At 56.9% G+C, this 27,223-nt stretch overlaps 1 protein-coding gene across 46 annotated transcripts in view; it reads right to left on the reverse strand.

The window, feature by feature from the left end:
• TNS1 (tensin 1) overlaps positions 1–27,223 on the reverse strand; it is a 206,656-nt gene that overhangs the window by 38,663 nt on the left and 140,770 nt on the right. For all 46 annotated transcript variants that reach the window (XR_011540158.1, XM_070619869.1, XM_070619854.1 and 43 more), the window contains one exon: positions 5,242–6,840. Coding sequence is in view for 45 of the 46 variants with exons in the window: in XM_070619869.1 (XP_070475970.1) it covers positions 5,242–6,840 (1,599 nt within the window). In the remaining variant the exon portion in view is untranslated. The remainder of the gene's footprint in view (positions 1–5,241; positions 6,841–27,223) is intronic.

A 27,223-nucleotide genomic window follows, 5' to 3' on the forward strand; every position in this document is an offset into this window, starting at 1 on the left:
CTCCGTCTGTGCTCAGCGCCCGGGGCCGTCATGCAAGGTCGCGCTCTCCATGACACCCAGGCACGGACAACGCCCACACTTCTAAGCCCCGACCTTGCCCCCTTGAACTCCTGACTCACATATCCAATCATCATGGATGTTTCGTGGACATCTCAAATCTAATGTGGCCAAGACCACACTTCTGATCTCCCCTCCAAGCCGGCTCTTCCCACCAGAGTGAAGAGCACCTCCCTCCTTTAGTCACTCCGGCCAAAAACCCTGCCTTTTCTTTCTCTCACATCCCATGTCTGGTCTATCTGTAAATCTTGATGGCTCCACCTCCAAAATAGGTCCATAATCTGAGCACTTCTCACCATCTCCACAGATACCAGCCTGGTCAATAGCAGCAGCCCCCTAACTGGTCTCCCCCGTTCCACTCTGGTCACACTAATCCTTTTAGAACAAGTCAGATGACGTCACTCTTCTGCCCATATCCTTCCTAAGGCTTCTCACACCACGAAGAGTAAAAGCCAAAGTTCCTATGATCACCAGGCCCACTGCAAGCTGGCCCCCATTCTCATCACCTCTCTGACTTCGTGTCCCACTACACTCCACCTCAGGGCCTTTGCACTTGCTGTTCCATCTGGCACGTTCCCTCACCGCCCAGCGAAGCTTTTTCCCTGGCCACTCACCCACCTTCAACCCCTCACTGGCACTTCACTGCGTTATTTTATCTCCAAGGCACTTATCACCCATCTGATACACTATATATGTAGTCACTTATTTGTTCATTCTCCATCTCCACCATGAAGGCCAGGATTTTTCACCTCGTTTGCTTACCTCCAGAACCTAGACCAGCATGTAGCACAGGTTGGGAGCTCATGTTGAATGAATGATTGCATGGGCCTTCATCTCATCCCCTGTTTCCATAATAGAATGTAAACACTGGGTTTTCGAGTCAAGCTCCTGAAGCTTGACACTGCTATCCCCTTATATCTGTCTCCATCTTTATCCTCATTTCACGAAGCCTCTTACCTCCTGGTGGGGCCTCAATTACCCACCCGCGGAGCCCCATCCCCTCTCACCTCCTTAGAAAACCTTATTCTATCAATTTCTTTCTTCCTGTTATATTTTTTTCTCCCTCTTCCCTCCATATTCAAGCACGCTCTCTCTTCTCTAAAAACATTCTCATGGTTCCTATATTTACAAAAAGAAGTTCTCAATAGCTTGCTGACCTCTTTAACTACCATCCTCTCCCCTTTTATCACAAAACCACTCAAAAGAGTAGTTGACATGTTGTCTGTGCTCCCTCTCCGGTCACTCCTCCCTCCCTCACAGTCTGGCTTCTGTCACCACCACTCTGCGAAAATATGCCTTTGAAAATCACTGGGGCCACCTAATTGGCAAGCCCAATGAATTTTTCTCAACCCTCCTCCTCACGATCTCTCATAGTGACATTGCAACCCCCACCCCTCCTGCTGGGAGCCCTTTATCATCCGGCCTTCTGTGATGGCCCACCATACGGGTCTCTCACCACCCTGAACACTGGTTCTCAGTCCCCTTATGGCCTCCATCCACTTCCTGTCCATCTCACCCCACGTTCTTTTCTCTCCGTGCCCTCTGGCATGTACACCTCATCCACGCCCAAAGTTTTAACCTTCAACTTTTGTGAGGATGACTCTAAAATCCAGAACTCTTTCCACTCTGTCACGCTCCAATTCCAGATGGTCAACTGCCTCCCACACATCTCTGCCTGGAGGCTGCCCCGTCACCTCAAAGTCAGCATCTCCAACGCGGAGGTCTCCACCTGACACCAAACCTGCTCCTCCTCCTGACTCCTGGTTTGTTCATGGAACCGGCATCCTGTTTCTTTTCATGGAGCCTCAGAATCGTCTCCGATGCCACCCTCTCCTTCAGCCACCACATTCCATCAACTTGTAAATGCAGCGTTTCTACTTCCACAGCGTCCTCGGCATCCATCTCCTCCTTTTCATTTCCACGGGCAGCACCCCGACCCAGTCCCCATCACCTCGGCTAACTAATAAGCTCCCAGCTCAAAGTCTCTCCCTTCTTGCACCCTTCCTGCCTAGACCCACCAGATACATCTTCCTAAACAATCGTGCTGATCACGGTGGATTCTCCTGAGTACAGCACACTGCTTCCTACATCGCCACTAGGAAAGGCTCAAGCTCCTTAGTCCGGTATTGAAGACCAACCCGAGGCAGGCCCCAGGCTACCCTCCTAACTCTCTCTCACACAGTCTGTGGGCTCTCAACCTGCTTCATTCTTCAAACATGTCCTACGCCTTCCTGTCTTCATTATGAACCCTCTCTCTCCAACGACCCCACCTACTTTCAAAATCCTCCCCATCGTCCAAGGCTCTGTTTAAAACCCACCCTCAGCACAGAGCCTCTCCATTCTCTGCTGACGATGATCTCTCCTTCTTCCTCACTCCCACAGAAACTTATTTCCATACCTCTCATGACAAATGACCTCATTTTAAAGATCTTGCTCTCTTTTTTCCTCACCAAACTCTAGACTCCTCAAGGACAAGATTCACATCTATTTCCAACATGCATTGAAATCTCTACCTCTAGAGACATCTGAGACCAGGCTGGTCACAGAATAAGGATCATAAGATAACTCAATTGGACTCACCAACACCGACTCCCATTTCTTTTTCTTGTCTTATTGCACTGGCTGGGACATCCCAGACAACGTTAAATGATGGCGGCGATAAGAGGCATTCTTATTTTGTCCCTGGCTATAACAGGAATTCTTCTAAGGTTTCACAAGAAGGTATGATCTCCTACAAGTTTCTGGTACCTAGCCTTAATCAAGTTAGGAAAACTACCCCTAAACTCTCTGACATCTAAGCTGAAATAAAACATAAGGAGTGGTGGGATCAAGGTGGAATGAAGCAGGAACAGAGTTCTGAGATGGAGGAGAGCCAAGAAGGAAAAGGCAGACCTGAGGGAGAAAAGCCCAGAGAGGCCAGATCAAGTCCATGGCCATGAATAGGTTCTCTCTCAGACCTGCGCTTCCTAGGTTACTCATGTTGAAGCTTATGTTCCAGCTTCTTGCAGAAGACTGCAGAACAAGCAGAAAGAGGAGGTACAGGAAATGTGTGCTCCCTGCCTCCCAGACTCTGCTGCACACCGATCCTGCCCATGCACCTTTATCGACACAAGCATCGCAGACACCCTGAAGGGCTCCTAAGAAGTTGTGCAAGCAGGACCTGCTGATGGAAGAAATGCTGTTCACGACACAGCATGGGCCAGGGAGGCCCCTTTATAGCTCTGGGAACCAAATATAACTGTCTCCTCTACACATCTCATCCCTTCTCCTGACAGTCACTCACAGCTGGTGGGGGAGAGGGGAGCAGGGATGGGGAACGGAGACATTGTACTAACAATACTGCCCCCTTCTTATGACTTCTTGGCAGCCAAAGACTGAGCGGCTATAGGTTATGGAAGTTGACAATCAAGATCTCAGAAGCTAGTAGGAGAAAAAAGGCTGAGAAGAGATCCACTACCAGATGGAGATGGTTCCCAGGCCACGCAGTATGGCTTCCTCTCAAGCAAGCTGCAGGAGAGCTATACCGAAGGGTTCTATCTAGCAGGGGGAGGAAATTCCTCCTGCTCCCCCAGAGAAAGGCCTGCTGGATTCTGCCCATCGTCAGGCTAGAATGTCACTATTCCTCAGGCTGCTACCCCAACTCTGTAAATCCTGAGAGGGCCCCATTCCTCTCCCTTCAACCAAACCAGGAAGAAGAGCATCTCTAGTGACAAAGAAGCTGGGGGATTCTTATGTCAGGGGCCCAGACGCGGGAGAAAGCAGAACACGGGAGCCCCATCTGGACCACCCCACAAAGCGTTCCTCTCACTCCTGGGCTTACAGTTACTCCATCTGCGCTAAGACTCGCAGGTGAAAGCACTGACATGCTGCTGACCAGCTCTCAGGGGAGCTGAAGCCCTGGCGCCCATTTCCACGGTGTAAATACTTCCATTACGGCCAACTTCAAGTCACCACTAGTTGAACTGGGGACTATGCTCTGCTCTGAAGTAGGGGAGCAGGGCGTCCACGCCCCACACCCAGGTCCTGGGCCGGCCCAATAGCCAGCTGGCCTGCCCCCAGCTGCTTCCCCAAGCCCACCATCCATCCCCAGGGAGGGCGTCTCCCTCCCTCCCTGCAGCTGGCAGGGAGACTCAGCTTCCCCCACACTCAGGAGAAGGGGTGGAGGGCAGGGGCAGCTGCCGGGCGCCTCCTCCTCGCCTCCCTGAGCTCCCACCACCCTGTCAGTCTCTGGTCCACCCCTGCCCGGGCCCACCTCCACAACTAAACCAGCCCATAGGATTTCCCGCCAGTGCGGCTGCCCCCGAGGAAGGGTCACAGGCTGCGGCCAGTGGGAGGGAGGGGAGCTCTTCCTGTCCCTCCCAACATGGCCCCGGACACGCTGCCATTTCTTGCCTCAGTCAGCAGCTCTGGCTGCCCCACTCTCTCCTCTCTCCAGAAAGACCAGTCCGTTCTCTGACAGGAAATGCAGCTGCCTTTCCCTGGGCCTGCTTCCCGTGCAGAGCTGGTCCTAAAGCATGGACTAGCAGGACAGCTGAGCAAAAAGGGGAACCTGGCCTCCCCTGAAACACAGAAATATCTGGAAAGGACTCGCCAGGGCCGAACACTCAGATAGAGCCCACGGGCTTCGGGACACCCTCTCAGGCTTTTTGTCATGCCTCTGGGAGGGCCCAAGAGGGAATTCGAGTCTACAGGTGCCTCCCTGCAGCCTTCCCCAAGGACGTGAAGTCTGAGCACAGAGAGCTCTGCAGGCAGTTGCACACGGCCTCTCCTCTCTGCCTAGAAGGCTGGGAAGTCACCACTTCCAGGAAGCTTTCCCTGACTGCCTTAGGTGATAAGCCTTGCTTTCCCCCAGGCTCCAGGGCTTCGGTCCCCAGCTCTGTTGTCTCACACACTGCACAGTGTTAGAATTATCTGTCTGTGTATCTGTCCCCTCACTAGACTGTAAGGTCCTTGAGGGCAGGAACTGAAAGACACTGATCTTTGAATCTCAATGCCTGGCTTGGAGCCTAACAGACAACGAATGCAGGAAGGGATGGCTCCTGACAGCCTTTTCCCCACGCCAAAGCAGCGCCTACAAGGCATGATGGCTGGGCCTGCACCTGCTCCCACCAAAACCAGCCAAGACCAAAGAGGGAAGGAGCAGAGGGAAAAAGGAGGCACCCTGCACCGATGGTCCCTGCTTACCTGCTACCCGGTGGGCCACCAGCCCCTCCAGGTTCAGTGGCTCCTCCTCCGGAGTTCTGGATGGGTCTGAAGCCGCCTCCTTCGGTGGGAGCTGAGGCTGAGCGGTGAGGCCAGGGAGCGAGGCCGGGGGCTGCTGAGGCCCTGGAGGACCCTGGGCAGTTGGAAGGAAGGCAGACGAGGAAGACGAGGAGGCTGGGCTCTTTGGACGGAAACTCTGGTTGGGCCCAGCTGGACACGGCTGATAATCATAAGGTGAGTAGGGTCTGCCAGGAGGGACGGACTCTAGAGAGGCCCGTGGGGCTGGCTCAGGGGTTCCCAAGGAATGCCCACTGGGGATGTAGCCAGATCTGGACTGCGTCAGTGGATGAGACTGGCAGGAGGAGCCAGAGAAGGGCTGGGAGGAGAGCGGGGAAGCCCCCGGCCAGGCCCCCGGGACGCTCTGGGATTTGTGCAGGGGGGCGGCAGCCGCGGCTGGCTCCAGATCCAGCATCAGCATGTCGAGGGTTTCGATGGACTGCTCAATTTCCTGCTGGGAGGCCGCCCTCGGGAACTCCGGGAGGCCAGGCGTGGGGGTCTCTGCCAATGGCTGGGGGCTGGGCCTGCTGAGCCCGAGACTCTCCAAGTGGGCCCTTTCCTGCTGGCGAGGAGGTGGGCGAGGCTGCTGCAGCGGCGGCTGCTGCTGCTGCTGCTGCTGCTGCTGCTGCCAGGAACTCAGGCCCCTCTGCACAGCCTCCCGGCTGCTTCCCCCTCGGGCTGGAGCTGGGGGCAGCTGGGGCTCAGCTTCTGGAAAGGACTGAGAGCGGAACATACCGCTGGGGTCATGGCCATAGGGAGAGGTGGTCATTGGCTGAGACCAGGCTGGGTGGGGCCCCTCTCGCTGGTAGCCAGCTAAACCCTCCTGTGTGGAGTAGGAGGGCCGCATGGGGGCCGTGTGGCCAGCGTGGGCTGGCACTGCCCGGCTGGCAGACTCATAGGGGTAGCCCCCACCATTGACCATAGGTTCCACAGGGTAGGGCTTGTCCAGGCCGTTGGTGAGTGAGGACATAGCCTCTGGGTAGCCCCCCTCACTGGTGTTGGTGACCCCGTCCAGGGAGGACAGTGTGCCCATGCTGCCCACGCTGTGCCCATCCTGGTTGGGCAGCTCATCGTCCAGGATGTCTGTCTCCCGCTCAGATGCCAAGGCCCCGCCGTTGACGTGAACCTGGGCTGGGACGACGTGGCGGCCAGAAGAGGGTGCAGCAGGGCGCCCCGCCGGGCGGGACCGGAGATGCTGGGCGTGGTACATGGCGCCTTGCTTCTCCCGCTCCAAGCCGAAGCCGCTGAGCAGGCGGTCCAGCTCACGCTTCTCCTCGGGACTCAGGGCAGCAGGGGCACCGGAGGGGCCGGGGCCAGGCTCATCGGTCTTGTCTGTCTTGGTGGAGGCTGTGGAGTTGCCCGAGTCACTGCTCACGGACAGGGTGTGCTCCACGTGGTTGGGGGTGGCCGACAGGGCCGGCCGCGTGGCGTTGACGGCCCCGGTGCTGCCGTGCAGCGAGTCCTTCTTCTTCACCTTGGCATATAGACTCCCGTCCAGCGGCCCCTGGGTGTGTCCCACCACCTCTGCAAGAGAGAGCAGAGGGCAGACAACAGAGTACAGACGTCAGTGCGAGGCACAGACATTTGACGTCTTCTACTCTCTGAGGAAGGGAGCCAAGGGCTTCCATTCCCTAGATCCTAAAACCTCCTTTCAGCACCCCAAGGTCAGGGAAAGGTAAAAGGACGAGAGGACCCTCTCCTAGGCTTCTGGGCAGAGCCCTCTCCAAGACCCAGCTCAGGGCCGGGCAGTGGAGCCTGAGATTGGGCGGGGGGGGTCCTGGGAGCAAGACGCCCCAGTCCACAGCCTGGCTCTGTCATTTCACCAGCGCCCCAAGGACCGGGAAGTGCTGGGCCAAGATGGGGCTCAATAAAGCCAGCAGGCCCTGTGTGGAGGGGATGCACTGTCCCTCTGAATGCTGGGGCCCATGGGGCTCTGGGAAGGGGGTTCAGGGACCGGGGGAAGCATCTTAGGGACGAGAACGCAGAACTAGAGGTTTTCATGAGAGAGCGGTGTCCCCGGTGTCATTCTGTCTGCAGACAGCTCTTGGGACCCCGTGAGCAATACTTTCTCTGAAAGGAAAAAGTGAGCGCTCGGTGGCTCAGGGCCAAAGGGCTGACTCAGGAACGGAGAATCTCCCCCGCCCAGAGGAACTCAGTGATTTCACACCCAGTACAGTCAGCAGCCCAGCTTCCAGCCCCGACACACACACGCGCACATGCACACACGCACACTCGCATCTCCGCTCACTCCAAGGTGGGCCCCTGGTTGGCGAGAAGAGAGAGCACCCCCTCCAACACAGCATCAATTCCAGCCCAGACACCAACGGTCGCACACACACACTCACACACAGAAAGCCAGACACAAAGACAGCCAGAGACACACACGCCAACCAGAAATCACCCAAATCGGATACCCAGACACACGCACGCACGGGGCACACCAAGGAAGCGCCCCAGCAGAAGTATGGGTGTGGATACGAACATACAAACACCCATCACAACCCCCCACATGCCGGGGAACGCCTGCCACGTGCCAAACGCTTGCCAGGCACTTCACACATACGTGACCTCCCATCCCGTGGGCAGCCTGCCACGCCTGTTTTACAGACGGACGAACAGAGGTCTGAGAGGTGGAACCATCTCTTTGTAGACACAGTACCTGGTAAAGCTGGCATTTAAAATCGGAACAAATTTAAAACAAAACTAAATTAAAATCAAAATTAATTTAAAATCAGAACTAAAGCGGAATTTCAAAGACCATACAACTTTTACTATTCTACACTCTCTCATATCACGCACACACAAACACACACATTAAGTTGAATAAACACAAAATAGGCAGCAATACCCCAAAATAAAGTTAAAGCCACAGACATTTCAGAAAATACAAGCTCCTACCGTGTCCGAGGATCAGCCCTCGGGCCAGAAGTGGCAACCTCTAAAAATAAACACTCACACAGAAGCCCATGGCCAAGAACAAGTGATCAGACAACCACAAAACAGGAACATCCTGATCAACACACACACACAGACCACAGGCCAACCAGAGGACGTCACCCGAGAGCCAGCACAGAGATGCTCAACAAAGCGCATCGGCCACACACCCCCTGGGGGCAGAAGCTCTGCCCGTTCACTGAACGCTCCAGAACCATGTCTCTGCCCCCTGTTTCCCCTGGAGTTTGGGACCTCAGCCAGCAGCAGGCCTCAAGTGACAATGGGCCACTGTGGCCGCAGCCCGGGGGGGCTCACAGGGATGAGGCTGGTCTGAACTGGAAAGAGGTCTTGGCTGAGATGGGTCTGGATCTCAAACAGCCTGCCCCTTGTGCCAAGACCCCTAAAGGCTGCTGAGATGCAGTGGCAGACATGCCTGCCTCTCCCTGCTGGCCTGTCACGGTCCCTAGAGGGTCACGCTGTCGGAAGAGAGAGGCTGCCATGTGCCTCCAAAGAACCGGGCTCCTTGCTACACAGAAAAGAAGAGAGCTCAGCAGGCTGTTTCCAGAGGGAAAAAGAACAGTCATGTGTTGCATAACGACGTTTCAGTCAACGCTATTTCGGACCACATATACAACAGTGGTCCCATAAGATCGGCAGCACAGAACCTGGGTGTGCAGTAGGCTGTGCCATCTAGGTGGGTGCAAGTGCACTCTGTCATGTTTGCACAATGGCGAACTCACCAGATTTCTCAGAACACACCCCTGTCATTAAGCGACACACAACTGTGCTGAAGACAGGAGCGCTCATCCACTAAGATTTCTGGGGGTGGTTCCTGCGAGGATGGGCCCCTCAGACCAGCTGGTGAAGTCTGAAGAGCTGTCCTGCCTTCTCACTGTGCCTGGAGAGCCACTGGTCCTGGAGAAAGCAGGCCCTTTCTGTGGCCCTGGGTGCACTCCGCAGCCCATGGCGTGGGATGCCGGAGCGTCCCTCCTGGGCCAGGGACCTCCTCCATCCCCAGACTCCCCAATCTCTCACGTCCATGCCCACATGGTCTGGAAGCAGGGGAACAGCAAAGCAAAGGATGGTGTCCAGTGGCCTCCCCATTTACACCAGACAGAAGGCAACGAGAACACTGGGTGCAAACTAGTGCCAATCTGAGTGTTCTTTCCTTCCAGGAAAAAGTAGACCCACTCCAGCATCTCACTAGGTTCCTTTTTTTTTTTTTTTTTTTTTAAGGTTTTACCTTTTTCCTTTTTCTCCCCAAAGCCCCCCAGTACATAGTTGTATATTCTTCGTTGTGGCGTGTGGGACACTGCCTCAGCGTGGTTTGATGAGCAGTGCCATGTCCGCGCCCAGGATTACAAACCAACGAAACACTGGGCCGCCTGCAGCAGAGCGCACGAACTTATCATTCAGCCACGGGGCCAGCCCCTCACTAGGGTTTTAAAAGAAGAGCTTTTGGCAAGGGAGCTAAGAAAGCATCCCCCAAGGAACGGAGGGAGAATTCACACTGATTACCGCCACCTGATACCTTGGCCCTTCTGGCCGCGCCCCATGCTTCATTGATTTTGACAATGTCAATATTAAACGGATTCTGTCATGTAATTTACCCCCACATGGCCAACTGTTTGTAGCCACAACATCGGGAGCAATAACTGCCCGGCCACTAAGGCTTAGTAAGAAAATCAAAGAAGTGTAAATTGTTTAACCAAATCCTGTTTGCTAAATATAAATGGAAATGTCTACTGCTCAAAGAAGGAGCCAGTGGCTCCTGAGCACCCAGTGCTGGCTGCAGCCTCCAGGCTGTTCTGCATCCTCGGTGGCCATCTTCCTCTCCACGACAACGGGAGAAACGGGACACTCAGGCCCATCCCAGGTCTGTCCAGCCCCGGTGAGGGCTCTGCTGAAACCCCAGAGTACCGGCCTGACCTGAGGGGAACGCACCTCTGCTCCTCCCATGGGAGATGAAGGGAAGCGCCCCCACCCCCACACCGGCACACACGCTCACGCGTCATTCCCCTCTCCCCATCCGCCACAGCCACATTAGGAGCTATTACCAGGACCACAAGAAGCCGGAACACAGTGTCGGTTTCAATCTATTAAGGCAGGAAGGGCACAAGAGAGACGCCAGCAGAGCAAGGAGGAGGAGAGGGGCGTGGAGGGTGAGGGCAGAGGGCTTTCATCTTACGCTGAGAGCCACCAGATCCATCTCGAAGTCCCAGCAGCTTCTTTGGCACGGCCAGTTCAGATAAACCACCTCAGATGAGAAGGAGTTGGACGCCCAGTGGGAGAGGGGCAAGGGACAGAGGGAGGAACCTGCCTCACTGGGGCCTGATTGGGTGGGTGCTGGCCTGGTGACAACAGAGTAGAAGGATAAACTGCAGGGACACCATAAGTTACAGGCAGCCCAGGGTGACAAGCCCCCAGGCCCCAAGCCCAGGCCAGCCTGGACATCCTGTCTCGTGGCCCGTCTCTCTGCCTAATTCCCTAGGAAAACTGAGAAGCCCACAGTCTCTTCAAGGTCCCACTTGCTTTGTCTGCATCTGTCTCCCCGCTCTTTCCAGCCGCGGCTCCAAGCCCTGGACTCCACCCTTGACACTGAGCTCGGTTGCACCAAGGGGCCCTTATTCCACGGCGGCCGTAATCCAGATGTGCGAGTCATGCTTTTGGAAAGCTCTGAGGAAAATCCCCAGCTGACTTGGACATGGACCTACTCCCTGGGGCTCCCTCCAGGAAGCCACAGAGGTGTGAGTGGTGCATGAAGTCCAGCACAGGCCAGGACGCAGGAAAGGAAAGCCGTGCCCATCCCATCCTCTTAAAAAAGAACGAGAGACAGAAACATGGGACGCTGCGGTGATGTGGGCTTAGGGCCGTTGTTTTCTGATCTGATGTTCCTAAGAACCTCCTCTGGGGATGGTTACAAAGGCAGACTCGGGGGCCCTCCCCTCAAGAACTCTCACACATAGGTCTGGGGTGGGGCCAAGCACCGGCATTTTAAGCAGCTCTCCAGGGATTCTGGCCAACACACACAGGTGGATAACTCCTGGAGAAGCCCTGACCCAGGGGGTCGGCATTTTCTAAGATTAAGGGCCCCCGCTTCTCCAACTAATGTCAACTGCGGAGATCTCACTTATTTAGGTATCAGGACAGGCGGCCCAATCACGAAGAACGACAGGTGCCAGCCTGGTTGACTGCAAGAAAGTGACTCCTTGAGAGACCCGCTCCGTCCAACGGCGGGCCTGTTCTGAACAGTGAATGATTTATTAAGGTTTTCAGGATGGGGCCCTTCACGCTAAAAAGTCCTTTGGGTCCACGTCCAGCGGAGTAACAATTCATTAAAATACATTACCCGGGGCAGTGATGATCAACCAACATGGAAGAGGATCAATGCACAGCCAATAGGAAGAGGCACCGTGTCCGCCCGCATACGGCAGTGTGGGGGCAGAGCGGGACCCCGACAGCCGGAATCTCAGCTCCTTAAACTCGGGAATGGGGCATCAAAGGTCATGTGTGTCTGGGAGGTAGGTGGGCTTCGACAAGAACTGAGGCTTAGCCAAGAGGCAGCCAGGAGAGCAAGTTTCTGGACGTGTTAACCCTTGAGCCACGGACTATCCCCCAGCCACGTGGGGAGGCAAGGGTTGGAGCTAGGGCTGGGGCTATGGAGCAGGAGCCAGAGGGTGGGGTTGGGCACCAGGGAGGCCACAGGGATGTGGTTCTAGAGAGGAGACAGAGGGGAAGCGTCCCCTCCCGATCCACCCCTGCACCAAACATATCCATCACTGAGAAGGATGGTCCCCGTCTTAATGGCCAACTCAGCTCGCGTCAACCACTTAAGGACGACGTAGGCCCTGGCCTCCGAGCCTTTCGGGGAAGCTCTAATGCTTCCTTGCAGGCTTGCTGAGTGACAGGATTCAGGAGCTAAGTACCATGAGCTGAACCTGGCACACCCACCACTCTGCATTCTCCTCTCTCCAGGGCAACAGCTCCCATCGCCCACAGAGTGAAGCCCAAACGCCTGCTGGACACGCTGGGCCTTTTATCCTCGGGCCCCTGCCTGCCTTCGGAAGCCTCATCGTCACTGTCCTCAACACTCCCAACCCCCTACTCCACTCTTACTACTTATATGCTCCTTCCTACACTGTGCCTTGCATATTCTGTTCCTTCTCCTGAAAGGCCCTTCCTTACCTGCCCCGGCAACTCCCAACCTCCCTGGCCGACCTCCTCCTCCTCCCTCAGGCTCAGTTTGAACCTCCCTGGGAAGTCTCCCTGGACACGCCCCTTTCTGACAGTCCTCCAGACTCAGAGAAACCTCCTCCCAGGTCCTGCTGCCCTGCGTGGACACCTTCTGTGACACCCATTGCCCACTGGACAGTCGTCACTGATGCCACGTCTGTCTTCCCCACTAAGCTGAGTGCTCCTCGAGGAACGGCCTCTGTCTCTCTCTCTCTGGGTGCCTGGCTCCCAGACAGCAGCTTTCACAACACGGCCCACGTGAACCGTGCCTCCTGGGGTCTGACCCGCATAGCTACACAGCATAGCCCCACAGAGCACGGCGCCCGGCATTCCGGAAACGCTTGCTGCACCATAGCCAAGAGCCCAGAAAGCTCCATAGTGTTCTCAGCCACGGAAACAGTCTTCTTCCCCTGACACCCAGAGCAGTGAAAACTCAAGGGTTCAAGGTGGACCCAAACTTCTCCCAAAGGGAAGAGAAGAAAGAGGCTCTGCAGAGAAAACATCACAAGAGAGGGGATCTCTACATGGTCGGGAGCTCAGCTGGGCACAGTGGAGGTCCCTGGAAACCAGTTGAGGCACAGCCCACCCCGTGGTGCCCCCACAAGACTCCCAGCCACATCCCACCCAGCAGACACGACCTTTCTTAGGCCAAAGACCCCTTGGGGCATCTGATGAAAGCCTAGACTCATTTCCTAAAAAAACGCACAAACATACACTTTGCACATAATATCAAGGAGCTGATGGTCACCCCAAAGTCCATCTATGGACGCACACATCTAAGAGTTCGGCTGCTGCTCCTGGGGAACCCCCTCTGTCACCCGGGACTTCTCCGAGGAAGGCCAGTCTCCATCAAGAAAATGGGAGAACACCCAGAAGAGAAACCCTTCCAGCTGGAGGAGCGTGCGAAGGGGCTCAGCCCAGAGCCACCACTGGGTCTTAACCTTCCCAGGGGTGGTGAGCGCGAGGCAAGGATGAGGATGGAGGGGCCATGGAGGACCTCAGCCCCATGGTTCAAGCATGACCTGGGGTCCCCATGAGACACCTAGCAACGGTGGCAGGCACCTCCTGTGGCCCAGTCTGCGACAGCCCCAGCCTCCACCCACGCCATCCTCCCACCTCACAGCCAGCCGAGGATGAGGCAGCCCTCTGTGCATCACAGCTTGCAGAGAGTTCTGGAATTTCTCTAGGGTAAGGGACTTCCTCAGAGGCTTGGAAGATCAGCAGAATTAGGCATTGAAAAGAAGTCCCCGAGTCTCTGAAGGGGACCCACACAGAGGAGACAGCCTTTGAGATGGCAAAGAGGGCAAGTGACAGGTATAGCCCAAGGGACTTAGGCGCCCAATGGGAGACGTCTGCTGTTCACAGTGGGAGATGTCCGCTGATGCCACACTGACAGGCACGGGGCCTCGGGCCAGGGGCAGGTGAGTCCAGGTGTGGCAAAGAGACACCTGTCTTTCTTCCTGTTTAATAGCACTCAGGGGACCCACCACATTTCAGAGAGTAGACAGAAGAGAACAAGGTCCTTCCCAGGGCTGCTGTCAGTCTTTTCACAGACACTCTGTCCTCTGTACAAGTGACCTCACCAGGGTCACCCACGCACCTGTCCCCATGGACCCGGGGAGGGCGGGTGCCAAGCGCCCCACCCCCAGCCACCTGCGCCATTCCACCAAGACCAAGAAAGAAAGAGCGAGGCACAGGCCCAATGTCCACATGGAACCTGGTCTGAATGTCGGCCTGTGGGCCTTGGAGAGACTCAGCACACCCGTCGCAGTGGCCACAGAGGCCCCTCCCAGCATCCTGCGCTCCTATGCCCTGGCTCGGGGCCCTCAGAGGCAGCAGGACTGAGCTCTGAGAGGGTCCAGGAAGTCGGCAGAGCCGAGAGAGCTGCTTAAAAGCCATGGGGTTGTTAGAGCTGAAGCGGCTGAGGGGACCACTTAATCCCCTACCCACCCATCATTTTACAGGAGGACAGCCAAGCTCAGCAGGCTCAGGGGACCCCCGAGGTCACCCAGCACAGAGGTGCAAATGGCTTCCTCTTCCCAACTCCAAGTGGCCCGTTCTTCCCCCAAACGGCGCTTCAAGGTGAAGATGGCCAAAGAGCCTGGGGATGGGGCCCTCCAACTACGGCTGCAGACCAGGAATGCCACGATTTAACAAACAGGCTTCAGTCAAGTGATGCCCACGGATGTGTCCCCACGCCCTCCTCAGGAAGGAGCCGCTGCCCTTTCCACAGATACTATCTTGCCTGAATTCCTCCAGAGAGAAGGAATGGGGGCAGAGAATCTGATGGTGACCTTTATTTCAGACCCAAGGGACCAGGGCCCGGAGGGTGAGTGACCTGCCCAGGTCACACAACAGTCCATGCCTGTGGGGCAGCCGCAGACTTGCAGGGCCAGCCTCCTGACTCCAGCCTGGCCTCCAGCTCCCACACCAGGCACTCAACCCAGAGCCTGGCACTCCCACCCCCGCCCTCGGCCTATCCGGGCACAGACCTCACAGGCACATTCGGGACGGTAAAAATAGCTTGCAAGCCCACAACAGGCCAAGTCCTTCTCTGCCAGGCCGGGGTACCCGCCTGGACATGCCGAGATCCCTGGCCAGGGGGACAGTCAAGCCGCCAAGAGCGCTGACGAAGTTGGGAGAAGGCCATGAAGGGGAGCCCGCAGGAGGCCGGCAGGGGAATGGTCAGCACTGGGGGTGCCACCAGGTTCAGACCACAGAATGGGGGGCTGTCTTGAATAGACATCCCACTGGGAGTGTGTCGGGGGCTATCCATGTCTTCACGACATTCCCTCTGCCCCCTCCCCCATTCTCATCCATCAGGAACCATCACCCCAAAAGAGTGAGGCCGGCTCAGACACTCTGTCCACCACCAGCTCAGCCACTGAGGCGGCGGCTCTTACAGGTCCCAGGGCGGCAAGTCCAGGAGGGAGGCAGCCAGGGCCCAGGTCCGCCACATCCACTTCCAAAGGCAGTGCAGCCAGCCACAGCCCCGCACAGCCACACGCCCTTCCCGGGTCTGGGTCCACCACGGCAGATGCAGCCCCCCGGCACAGGAGCCCCCCAACCCTCTCCCCAGGTCCAGCAGAGAGCCACACAAGGACACACGCAGGAGAAACAGCTGCCCAGCACACACTTACCCTCTGGACGGAGAGGGAGTGCGGGGAGGGGAAAGAACCACTGATTCAATGTCTGCTCCTCGTGCCTCAAGTTTCAAACAATTCCTCCATGGCTGCAGCTCCCAGCACTGTCTGTGTCCTGCTCGGGCTCCCTCGGACTGTCAGGGGTGGGAGGAGCGAGAGCCGCCTGCCCGCCCATATACACACACACCCCTCCCTCCCTCCCTCCCTCTCTCCTGCTCGCTCTCTCCCCCTCTCGGCTCCCTCTGCCTCACTCCGGTTTGTAGGAAGCCAGTGGGATAAGACTCTGTCTGTAATTTCAGCCAGCTGGGTCCCCAGGGCTTCACTTATCATCCTGTAGCTATGCAGCTCTTGAATGACATCACAGTGGCTTCCCAAGACCTCCGCATGGAGCGAGGGGAAGCGGCCGGCCCAGCCCAGCCCCAGCCCCAGCTCGACCCAGTCCCAGCCCAGCTCAGTCCCAGCACAGCGACAGCCCCCGCCCGCCCGGCCAGTCCCAGCACGGCACAGCCTCAGCTCAGCCCCAGGCCCACCCTGTGTACCCAGAGGACAAGTGGGAAGAGAGCGCCCAGGAGCGAGGCGGCGGGGATGCGAGGGAGAGAGAGGGAAGCGCAGAGTTCCGATGGGGGCACTGGGATTTATTTCCCCAAATTTTTCCACATTTTTTTTCCATTCTCAGCAAATGAAAGGCAGAACAGATGACAACAATTTTCCAGCTGCTGAACAATAAGGTGGAAATCTTTTTTCCCCTCTCTCCCCCTCCTTCCCCTCCATGGGGCAGAGTCTAGAGGCCAGGATACTTCCTTGGCTTATAAAAGGCAAAAAAAAAACCAAAGTCCCTGTGCTTCCCAGAGGGGGCCATGGGGCCTGAACAGAGGGACTGGGGTGTCAGCCGGCAGGCCTCTGAGAGGGCGACAGGAGCCCCGAAGTGAGATCCTCAGTGCAAAGCTTTGGATGTTGGCCCACAAACCTGGACGGTTTTTGAGGCCTGACTTTGCAAAGGCCCGGTGGGCGTGCGGCCCAGATATTGACCCACCAGGCCACCCGAGATGCCTCCAGTTTAGTGGCTACCGGTATTCAGTTCTTTCTCATCGGTGAAAACCATGAATGGCAGAGAGAGAACTTTTTGGAGTGTCAGTGGTTCCACTCTCAGCCCAACCACCCAGGGCTGAGTGGCCGGCTCAGCCAGAAACCACTCGAGCTGCCCAGAAGTGCCCACCATCATCCTGGTGTCCCCTAGAAAGCGCCAGGAGTCCCTGCCCTGGGCCCAGACCTGTCCCACCCAGGTCTGCACTGCAGCTCTGGAGGGGCGAGGCAGGTCACGTACAGGCCACATACTTTACCCTCCTCCCAGCAGAACCTCACCCCTGGCGCCTCCCCACTGCCAGCATCCCTCTCTGGGGCTTCCTTCTGAGAGTAAAGAAGAAAAATAAGAGGAAGAACAAAAATGGTACCCAGTGCCCTGCTCGCTGGCCCCTGTCCTAGCCTAACTGCATTCTCACTGATGAGGGGGGAGGCCCCAGCCCAGTGACAAAGACTTCACAGAAACCCTAAGGACAGGGAGCGGAGAAGAGGGGCTCCATGCCTCCAGCTCCAAAGGAGGACTTCCAACTTGCCCAGCGCAGGACCACAATTTGGACGAACTACTGTAATTATCCTTTCCCACCTCCATGGAAACTTCTAGAACCAACCAACAAACTCCAGCTCTTAAAAGGGTTGACGTCACCCAGTCCACCACTTTTCCCTACCCCATTCCCCCCAATAGTGTCACCCTAGATTTTATTTGCATACAACCTTCATGTTGATCTGCACATCTGAATCCCACCTATGTTATTATTTTGCAAATTTCTAAAATAAACAATTTAGGTTCAACTAGGTCTAAGCATCAATATCCACGATACCACGGATTTGGTGTGTACCAGATACTTTTTCTCTAACACGCGTGAAAATAAATACACCTGAAATCATTTCCTACATAATCGCCAGTCTGGCCCACGTACCACACTGGAAAACACCATCATCCAACCGGCCCTAGAGGCAGCAACCCCATCTGGGGTTCTCTGCTCCCAGCAGGGACTGGCTACACCAGAAGACCCCAGGGAGTTTTATAAAAACCTCGATCCCCTGGACCCACCCCAGACCTCCAGAGGCCGGACTGTCAGGGGCGGGGCCCAGGAACGTGAGTTGCACATCCCTTCCCAGCTGACCGTGCCGGCAGCCAGATGCGGCAGAAACGGGGCCTGGCTGTCCTTAATTATTCTCAGTTATGAGGATCTCCCTACCTCCCCAAAAGCCCAGTTCGTCTTTAGATGCCCATAACACATGGGTTCTGGCACCCTGTCTCTTCCAGTAACTGGCCATCTGGTCCCCATGGGGTGGCTCTGATGAACCGAGTCTCTGCCATGTGAGAACGAACGTGGTGTGCGGGACCTCCTGAGTCCCTCCCTTAACAGCCCCCCCGGGGGGTCCCTGGGCATCCATGCTAACCCTTCCCTCGGCTTCCCTTCACCACTGAGCATTGAAGCAAGGGACCCACAAACAACCACGTGGGCTCTCTGACCTACGAGGAGCACCACAGGCCTATCACCTCCCACTCTCTGGAAACCACACCTTTGAGAATGCAGCCTAAGGTTATACCCAGCCGTTCTCTCTCCTTTTACTGCAGCACCTGCCAAGAATACGGCAGCTAAGAACATGGGTGTAGGGATCAAGCAGACACTGGTTTGAATCCAGACGCTACCACTTACCAGCTCAGTGCAACCCTAGGCCAATTACGTAATTTTTCCGAGTGTCAGTTTCTTCCTCTGTAAAATGGGTATATTAATATCTCTATCTCAGAAGGCATTGCAAAGACCAATGCCACCCGGACAGCACTGAGCACAGAGCACAGCACACAGAAGGTGCTGGAAAGGAGGCAGCATGTGCACACCACCAGCACTGCAACGTCCTCCTCCTCCTCGTCCTTCCCTGACCTGGCCGCACCCTGACGGCACCTCTGCGACCCCAGCTCACCGGCCCGGGTGTGGCACACCCAGTGCTTAAGCTTCAAGACATATCGTTTGACCTGCCCTTTCTCTGCTCAGAAATCATTACATCAAATAGTCCAGCAAAGAGAAGAGCCTCGTGAAAGAGCTCGGATTCTGAGGTTGTTCAGTTAGCCATTCCTGAGACCCTCCTAGCGCTGGGGACATCACTGCCAACAGGTGCCCGAAAACGCCACTGCCCCTCCCATCTGCAGAGAAGGCTGCAGCAGCAAGGACCACGATGAGGGAAGCGTGGGCAAGACGTCAGCGGCCTTCGCACAGATAGGAAGGACTTCCTGGGGCAGGGGGCAGGGGGCAGGGGGCAAGGGGTGGCAGATACGCTTCGAAAAAGGATACACTCAGTTTTACCATACTTTCTACTTGAAAAAAAGATAATTTTTTTTTCCTTAAAACAAACTGCAGAAAATAGCTGGGGCAAAAATCTTTCCGGATAAGGGATGAATTAAGCTAAGCTTGAAGGGTGAAAGTATCGTTCCGTCTTCAGAGGCAGCTGGGTGTCCCCTGCCCCCTGAGACAGCCCCAAGCAAGGTAGTTTCATGAAACACTAGATCCAGAGGTAGGGACACGGACCTGGTGCGCTTCTGGAGCCCCTCAGATGCCCAGGATTCGTTGAGACCCCAGATTGGCCATGTGAGGCCCAGCCGTGGGCAGCCAGCACAGGCCACTCCCCAGAGAACATCTTGAATTCATCGGCCCAACACACCCACCCCGAGTCGGTCCGTCAGACTGAGGGAGGGGAGGAGGCCCCCACCGTCACAGATGGTCAGTGCTGGGGCAGAGGCCACCACCCAGGGCCCCCGACCCCCAGAAGAAGGCCCTCTCGCTGTCAGATCTGGGGCAGACACCATAAGGGGGATGCTCAGAAGAGCAGTGGCAACCCCATCACGTAAGCACCTCAGATATCTCCAGGTCTAACTGCACAAAGAAAGTGGAATCACTGGGGGTGAGTCTACAGCCGAGACTCCCACATGCAGGTCACTCGAACGCTCCATCCCCTCCGGGATGTCCTTCAGGCCAGCAGACCCCCAGCTGGGAGCCCGGCCAGGTGAGGGCATCTCAGTCACATGGAGGGATTCTCCACGGAGGATGGGAGGCCAGCCTCCCTGGGTCCCCTCCTTCGGCCCCCTTCCTGCCAGGTTCTTTCTTTTGCTTGGCAAGTGCGGAAGCATCTTTCCAGACCTGGTTTTTTGCTCTTTCTCTTAAGGAACAAAATGGCCGAGCGTTTTGGTTTCCAAACAGCCCAATCGTAGAACAGAAGCAGGAAGCAGAAAAGAGCGTGCCCAGTGAAGGGCAGCCTCACGCCGTGCAACAGGGAGAAGTCAAGTCCCAGAGACAAGGGGCCGAGAGGACAGCCATATTAGTGGTCCTCCCCAGGGCGAGGGGCCCCCCAGGGAACATGTGGCAAGGCCTGGAAACATTTGGGGTTGTCACGTTAGAGGAAATGCTGCCAGCATCTAGTGGGTAGAGATGCTGCTCAACAGCCTATGACGCACAGGCCAGCCCCACAACAGGCAGGGACCCGCTCCGAACACCAACAAGGCCACAGCCGAGGAGCCCTGGGCCAGACCGAGGGCACAGGGAGTCTGGGGGGTGGGAGGCAGAGCTTGGGATGATGACTCAGAGTCCCGGATCCCAGTCCCAGCTGAGCCACCAACTCGCTTCTTGACCTTGGGCAAGTCACTTCCTTTCCCTGGGCCTCAGTTTCCAAAGCGGTAAAATGAGCGAGAAGAACCAGATGAGCTTTGAACTCTAAAACATCCGGCTCTAAGCAGAACCCCAGGGTGTCCAAGTGTCAGGATGTCAAAGGTCAGTGGGAGAGGGAGGAGCTCGGGAGAAGCCGGCTGCCAGGCTGCGTGGGCACTGTGGGTGCCACGGAAACTCGTTGGCCTCCAAGGGACCCCCTCCCTGCCTTCCCGCCAGTGTGCAGGGCTACAGGGCAGGGCAGGCTCAGGGCACTCGCGCATGGCCACCGCCCCCAGGGCCCCCAGGGCCTCCACACGCTACCCCCCGGAAGGCAGCCCGGGGCCAGGCGCAGCAGCAAGTTCCCTGAGAGCAGGGCATGAGCCGAGCACCAGAGGATTGCCCAGGAAGCAACCGCCACCTCCCAGGCAGACATCTGAGATGGACCAGGGGCGGGTACACCCACTCACCTCCCTGCCGCCTCACCCCCCTCATACACCTCCCTGGGCATGGACACCATCTGTGGCAGTCCTCACCCAGGAAGGATGGAGGGGGTGGTGGGAGAGGGGCCCGGGGGCTCAGGGAGCCAGGAAGAAGGAGCGAGCACAGAGAATAGGGCGGGCAGGTTGTGAAGGAAGCGCCTGCCGTTTAACGCACATTCTCCCGTCTGCTTCCTGTCAAGGGAGACGTCATCGTGCCCACCTTCCTGATCAAGAGACTGAGGCTCAGAGGCTGTGGCTTACTCAAGATCCCACTGCCAGTCTGACTCTGACGCTCAGGTCCTCTCTGCTTCCCGGGAGGAAACAGGAACAAAGAAGGAGGCGGGGGCCAGGGGTGAGAGCCTGGAGGATCCAACAGGAAGAAGGGGTGCAGAGTGACGATCATTGCAACCTGCCCAAACCCGCCATCCAGGGAGCGCTGTCCCCTCCAAGGTGGCCCCCCCGGGGAATTTTATGCATTTATCCTAATAAGGCTTCCAGGGCTCGAAGCATGTCTGGAAACTCAGAACTGGTTCACAGTTCACACACATGAACCCATCTCTGCACTTAGGGTCGATCCCCATTCTTAACCCAAAACGGGTCCATTAAGCACCACACAGAAGTCCTGGTCGCCAAACTGGCCGTGCAGTTTTACATTTTGGCTGCATCACTGCCCGGGAGTGTGCGGTGGGTGGAGGGCTAACGGCTCTGTGCACGAGCAGGCGTGGGGACGGGTACGGGTGGAGGATCAGGGTGGGCTCCGCTTCCTGTCCCAAATGGGTCCCTCTGTGCGTGAGGGAAGGAGGCTCATGGAGGCCTCCCGTGGGGGTCTCCAGGGCAGGTGTGGGCAAGCTCACACACGGGGGCAGGCGTGGGCCAGGAGCAGGAAGTCCCTGCTGCAGAGGGACAAGCCGGAAGGGACTCCTGCTCCACAGAAGCTGCAACACCACAGGGCACAGGCTCGGACAGGAGACGGGAGCCAAGGCACCAGCCCCGGGCTTCTTTCCATGCTTATGTCACGTGAAGAGCGCCTGCCTCATTCTGGAAGGTTCTCACGCAGCATACAGACCAGGGGGGAAGGGAGGCAGGAAGGAAGAAGGAAAGATCTGAGAAGCTTTGAGCTTTCATATCAAAATCTGATCTCACTTCTCACTGACCCTGGAGAAGGAGGAGAATAAACACCAAGGATCACTTGGCTGCGAACAATTTTTTTAAAGCAATCAAAGCAAGGCAAGAGGGAAGTCTCTGACAAGCGCCCGGCCACTGACGGGCCGGGAGGGTGTGAAGGGCACGACGGATGCCAGAGAGAGGGGCAGGCAGAAGCTCCTGGCCCGTCCCCTACAGCTCTGGGCTGCTTCCCAGAACAAGGCAGCGCCCGTCCGCGGCACTGACACAGCGCCCGGGGGGTCGGAGGGCCCGAGAGCCATCCAGCAGCTCTGCCATCCGGGACCCTGCGGGACAGCGCGTGGGTGCAAATGACACACAGCAAAGAGAGGGACGGGCAGGAGGAAAGGGAGTGTGGGATTAGACTCCCGAGCCCCGTCTGCACACAGCACCTTGTCGGGGCCTTGTCAGAGATTTCTAGAAGGTGCCTTGTTCTCCCATGTACATGCATCACGGTCACACACCCCATCTAAACAGAGGTGTGGGAAGGATTCTCCTCAACCCCAAGAAAACCCAGTCCTGCCTCCAGCTCCCCTTTCTCATACCTCTCGAAGGCAGGACAGTTCTCCTGGATGTCAGCCCTCCATCTCTCCTGCTGCAACTAAAACCCACTCTCTCCAACTCTGCCTTCAAATGCCTAACTGGCCAATAGAGAGACCTAGAGAAAGTGTTTCTGGCAGCAACAGCAGTAAACTGAGAGACAAGGGGCCAGAGTACTAAGGACTGAGCCTAGATGGGCCTCAGTTTACACCTCTGTGCAATGGGAGAGTACAACTAGCTGAGCCCTGGACTCCAGCCAGCTCTTGATGCACAAGGATCCAACTCAGAAGACGCTCAGCCAGGCAGTGTCCGGATCCCAGAGCCCGTGGACTCTGTGGGCCTGATTCTCCACTCCTGCCTGGTCCTGCCTGGAGCGCCCCAGGCTCCGAGCTCGTCCAAGGTTATTTGTGCAGCAGCCGCAGAGCCCCTGGGGGCTAGGACAGAACAGGGACTTACAGGAAGTCTGGAAATACAGGCGGGCTGCAGAGGCTCCGAGGGCCTCGCAGGGCAGTAAACAGGCTCATTTATTTTCATCAGCGAAATGCCGAAACCCAATCTCCGAAGCAAGCTGACCCGGCAGACGGCAGCGGGAGCTCCTGCCTGGAGCAGAATTAACTAGATCGCAGCCTCCCAGGTGTCACCATGGGAGGGGACAGAGGGCGAGGCCAGGCTGGTCAGCTCAGCCAATGTGGCTCCAGTTCCCTGGGGCGGGCCTCTTCCCACCCTGCGGTGGCCTGCAAGGGTCTCCAGGAGGCAGACGCAGCAGTGGGCAGAGCTAGGCAGGCAGGCTTTCCATTTTAACTCGGACCCTTATCCTCAGGGTCTCAAACCCCAGGCTGCGGGGTCCACATGCCCCCTTGCATGGGGCAGAGAGGCAGGGCTCCTCAGACTCCTGACCTCATGGAGCCAGGGTGAGGGACGGTGGGCATCAGAATCCCAGCTCTACATCTACCTGGCGGTGTAAACATGGGTAGGTTACTTAGCCTCTCTGTGCCTGTTTCCTTATCTGTGAAAGAGGAACAAGAATACTCAGCTCACAGGAGTCATGAGGCTTAAAGGAAATAACAGGCATCTAATAGTATGTCACACAGGGAGGGTGTATACAGAGGGAGAGGTCGCCTTTCCTCTGGGCCCCTAACCAAGCTGCTGGCTGGGAGTGTCAATTAATACAACCTTCACGGAGGCAACTTGGCACTATCAAAATTATTGTGCACATATTCTCCCACCCAGCAACTCCACTTCTGGAAATCCATCCTAGAGATAGACTCGTCCAGATGAAAACGGTGGACAGACAAGGTTATCCACTGCAGCATTTCTGAAAACAGCAAAAGATTGGCAACAACCTGAATGTTCCTGTTACGTAAATGCAGTGAAATAAAACACAGTACATGTGTATGGTGGGACATTATGCAGCTGAAAAAAATGAGATGGCTCCTTACATGCTCTTACAGGAAGATCTCCACAATATGTTATTAGACGAAAAAGCTCGGGGTCTGAGCCAAATCCTCACAGGGACTACCAGATCCTAAGCGATCAGGTCCCTGTTAGCTCTCACCCCATCTCCTATTACAACCTCCACTGCAGTCACACTGGCCCCTTTGCTGCTTCCCAAACATTTCAAGTGGGCTCCTGCCTCAGGACCTTTGCATGTGCTGTTTGCTCTGCCTGCAATGCTCTTCCTCAGATGTTTGCTTGGCTGACTCCCTTACCTCCTTCAATTCTTTGCTCATCTGTCCCCTTCTCAGTGAAGCCTAGGCTGACCAACTTTTTAAAAAATCTCACTACTCCACTCCACCCTCCGCCAATCTCCCTTACTCTGCTCTATGTTTTTCCAGGGTATTTACTGCCTTCTAACACGCTCTCTCATTCACTTCTTACGCCTGTAATGTTTTTATCTGTCTCCTTCCACTAACATATAATCACGACAAGGAAAGGATGCTGTTTGTTCACTGTTACGCTCTCAGCATGGAGAACAGTGACTGGCACATGGGAGGCACTCCATAAATACATGCTGAATGAATTCGTGAATGTGACCGACAACAGTCCATGTGCCACAGAACGCAAATGGTTTTTCTTTTTTCTTCTTCAGTAGAGCAGATTCAAGGTTGCACCTGTACTCATGTCGTCCTTACTCTCCTGCATCCTGATATGTTTTCTCAAATGGAGGAGAAAGCACAGCTCCCTGTCCAGGAGTCACCACACCCACAGCCTGGCTGTCACCGACGGCCGGCGCCAGGGAGGCAGGACCCCTGGACCTTAAGACCCTGGGAGATCGGCCTGCTCTGCCCCTGACGATCTGGGCACCTCGGCAAACCCCCAGCCCTGAGCAGAGGGAGCAGCTCACACTGGGGATGGAGCCTGGCACTGGGATGATGCCAGGAAAAGGGCCAGACACACACCTGCTCAGCGCGGCAGGAGAACACTGGCCGCCAGCCGGGGGCCCAGGTTCAAAGTTCAGGTCAGCACCTGGAGGATGAAAGGGAGCTGACTGACACTCGGGGAAGCATTTGATAAAGCAGTGCCCGGGTCGGGGAGCAGCAGCAGTGACAGCTCACGTTACCGATGGCTCACGGTGGACAGGTAGAGCCAAGCACCCACAGATGACCTCATGCAAGCCGCAGCCCCACAGGAGAGGTCCGATCCTGCCCATTTCACAAGAGAGACTGAGGCTTGGAAAGGCTACGCCACTTGCCCAAGGTCAAGAGGAGGCAAGAGACAGGGCGGGCTCGACCCTAGGCAGCCCGAGTCCCGAGCCCACGCTCTCAGCCACCACGGCGCCTCCACGGCCTCCCAAGGATGTGGGTTCTGTCCTGTCTCAGGCCACCCTAAGACACTGTCCCTCTTAACCTCCGTGGAGACTGCCCCGTCCTGAGGGTGTGAGCTCCGTGACCTGAGCAGGATTTTAGCAGGTCTCCTGCCAGGGAAAGGGGCACAGAGAAGAAAGAGAGAGAGTCACAGGGATGAATCACCCATGGCAGCTGGGAGGAGAACCATGGAAGGAGGAAGGACTGAGCCTTCTCCGGATCCCAGATCCGTTCAAACCTTTTCCCATAAATGGCCTCAGAACTGTCCACTGGACAGGAAGCAGGGACTGGGCGAGCGGACCAGGAGGGAGGGGCTCTGTGTCCTGTGGAAGCACACCGGCCGGCAGGCAGGAGGAATGGCTAGACACAGAGGAGCTGCGAGGAGGATGCTGCCTCTGAGGGCTGACGGAGGGATGGGCCGAAAGCCCGCACACTTGGTGAACGGGTTAACCTTTGCCAAAGAGCAAACCAGCCTCAGCTCGCACCTGCGAGCCAGGCCGGGCCGACTGGCACAGCCTCTCAAGGCAGGGAGGAGCGCCCGGGGCCCAAAAAGGTCCAGCAAGGAATAATCCGGAATAATCCAGAAAGACAACCCTCACCACCAAGGGCTGGATGCTGGGGGCTGAAGCGGGAGGCCAGAGGACGTGCAGTCTGAGGGGAAGGAGGTCCATCCTGGGAACCACGCATGCCCACAGAGCTGGGGCAGGTGGACCTGCCGCCTCGGGCTGGAAGTCTGCACGGGCGAGGGGAGGAGAAGCACCAGCCAGCGGCCTCGCTCCCTTGAGCGCGGTCACCCCACCACCGCTAACGGGCAACCAGTCCGGGCTCCAGGGCCTCATCCACCACAGGGTTCCAGGTATCGTCTTTTCTCTTAGTCCACTGGTTCACTCTCCTCTCCTGGACCCCGCGTATGTGGCTCCGGGCACTCCCTCACCCGTACGCCGCCTTCTCCAGCATTCCCCCCACAGCCACACCCCAACACAGGGGGCCAGCCGTCCCCATCTGGCGGCTTCTCTCTCCCTCTGCTTTCTAGACCCGGAGAGACGTCGTGATGCCGCCTTCAGATCTGGAAAGCAATTCTGCTTTCAATGCCCTCTACCATCCCAGGCGGGGTACAAATGCAGCCCGTGGCAAAGCCAGCCCCCTCTGACCACCCCCCCAACCCCAGAAGCTTCTCCCCTGAGGAGCCTCGGCCCTTAGCCGAGACCTTCTCCAGGTGGCTGTGGGGGGCGGTGGATGGTGCACTTGTGGATCTCGCCGCACCCCCTCCCCGGCCCCACTGCAGGCAACTCCAGGGCACAGTGAGGGCCAGCTCGGTGCCCCCCACCTCATGGGTGATCTGTAAGTCTTTCGGGAAAGAAAGGAGAGAGGGAAGGAAGGGAGAGAGGGGATGAAGGGTCAAAAGCAGCCTTGGTTGGGTAAGAAAAAATTCTTGATTGCTGAGAGCTTGAATTTCTTCTCTTGGACGTGGTTAGGGTCGGTATCTGGGGTCTTGCCGGGTTTAGCTAACTGGCACTTGTCCACGGGTCCAGCAGGAGAGGAGGGAGCGAACGGGGCTGCTCTGCTCTTCCCTCCCTGGAGCCTGACATTCGAGCACAGCACGAGGGCAGGCGTGCCGCGCAGGCCGCTGGCCAAGAGCTCCGCGTCCCCTCTGAGGACGGCTCCGGCCTCCCACCTCCCCGATGGCAGAGATTACGGAGGACCAAAGGCACATTCACGCGGGAGGGTGTCGGCTTACTGAATGTTCCATGGGCAGACACCACTACCCAGGCCTGCCAGCTGCCTGGCAGAGCAGGGCCAGCTGGAGGTCCGAGGGCACTGGGACAAGCCCCGCCCCACCCTGCCTTGCCTGATGAGGAACAGCGCTGAGCAGGTGGCCGGGAGATGCT

This window comes from Equus przewalskii, chromosome 5, assembly GCF_037783145.1.
Source record: "Equus przewalskii isolate Varuska chromosome 5, EquPr2, whole genome shotgun sequence".
Classification (NCBI taxonomy): Eukaryota; Metazoa; Chordata; class Mammalia; order Perissodactyla; family Equidae; genus Equus; species Equus przewalskii.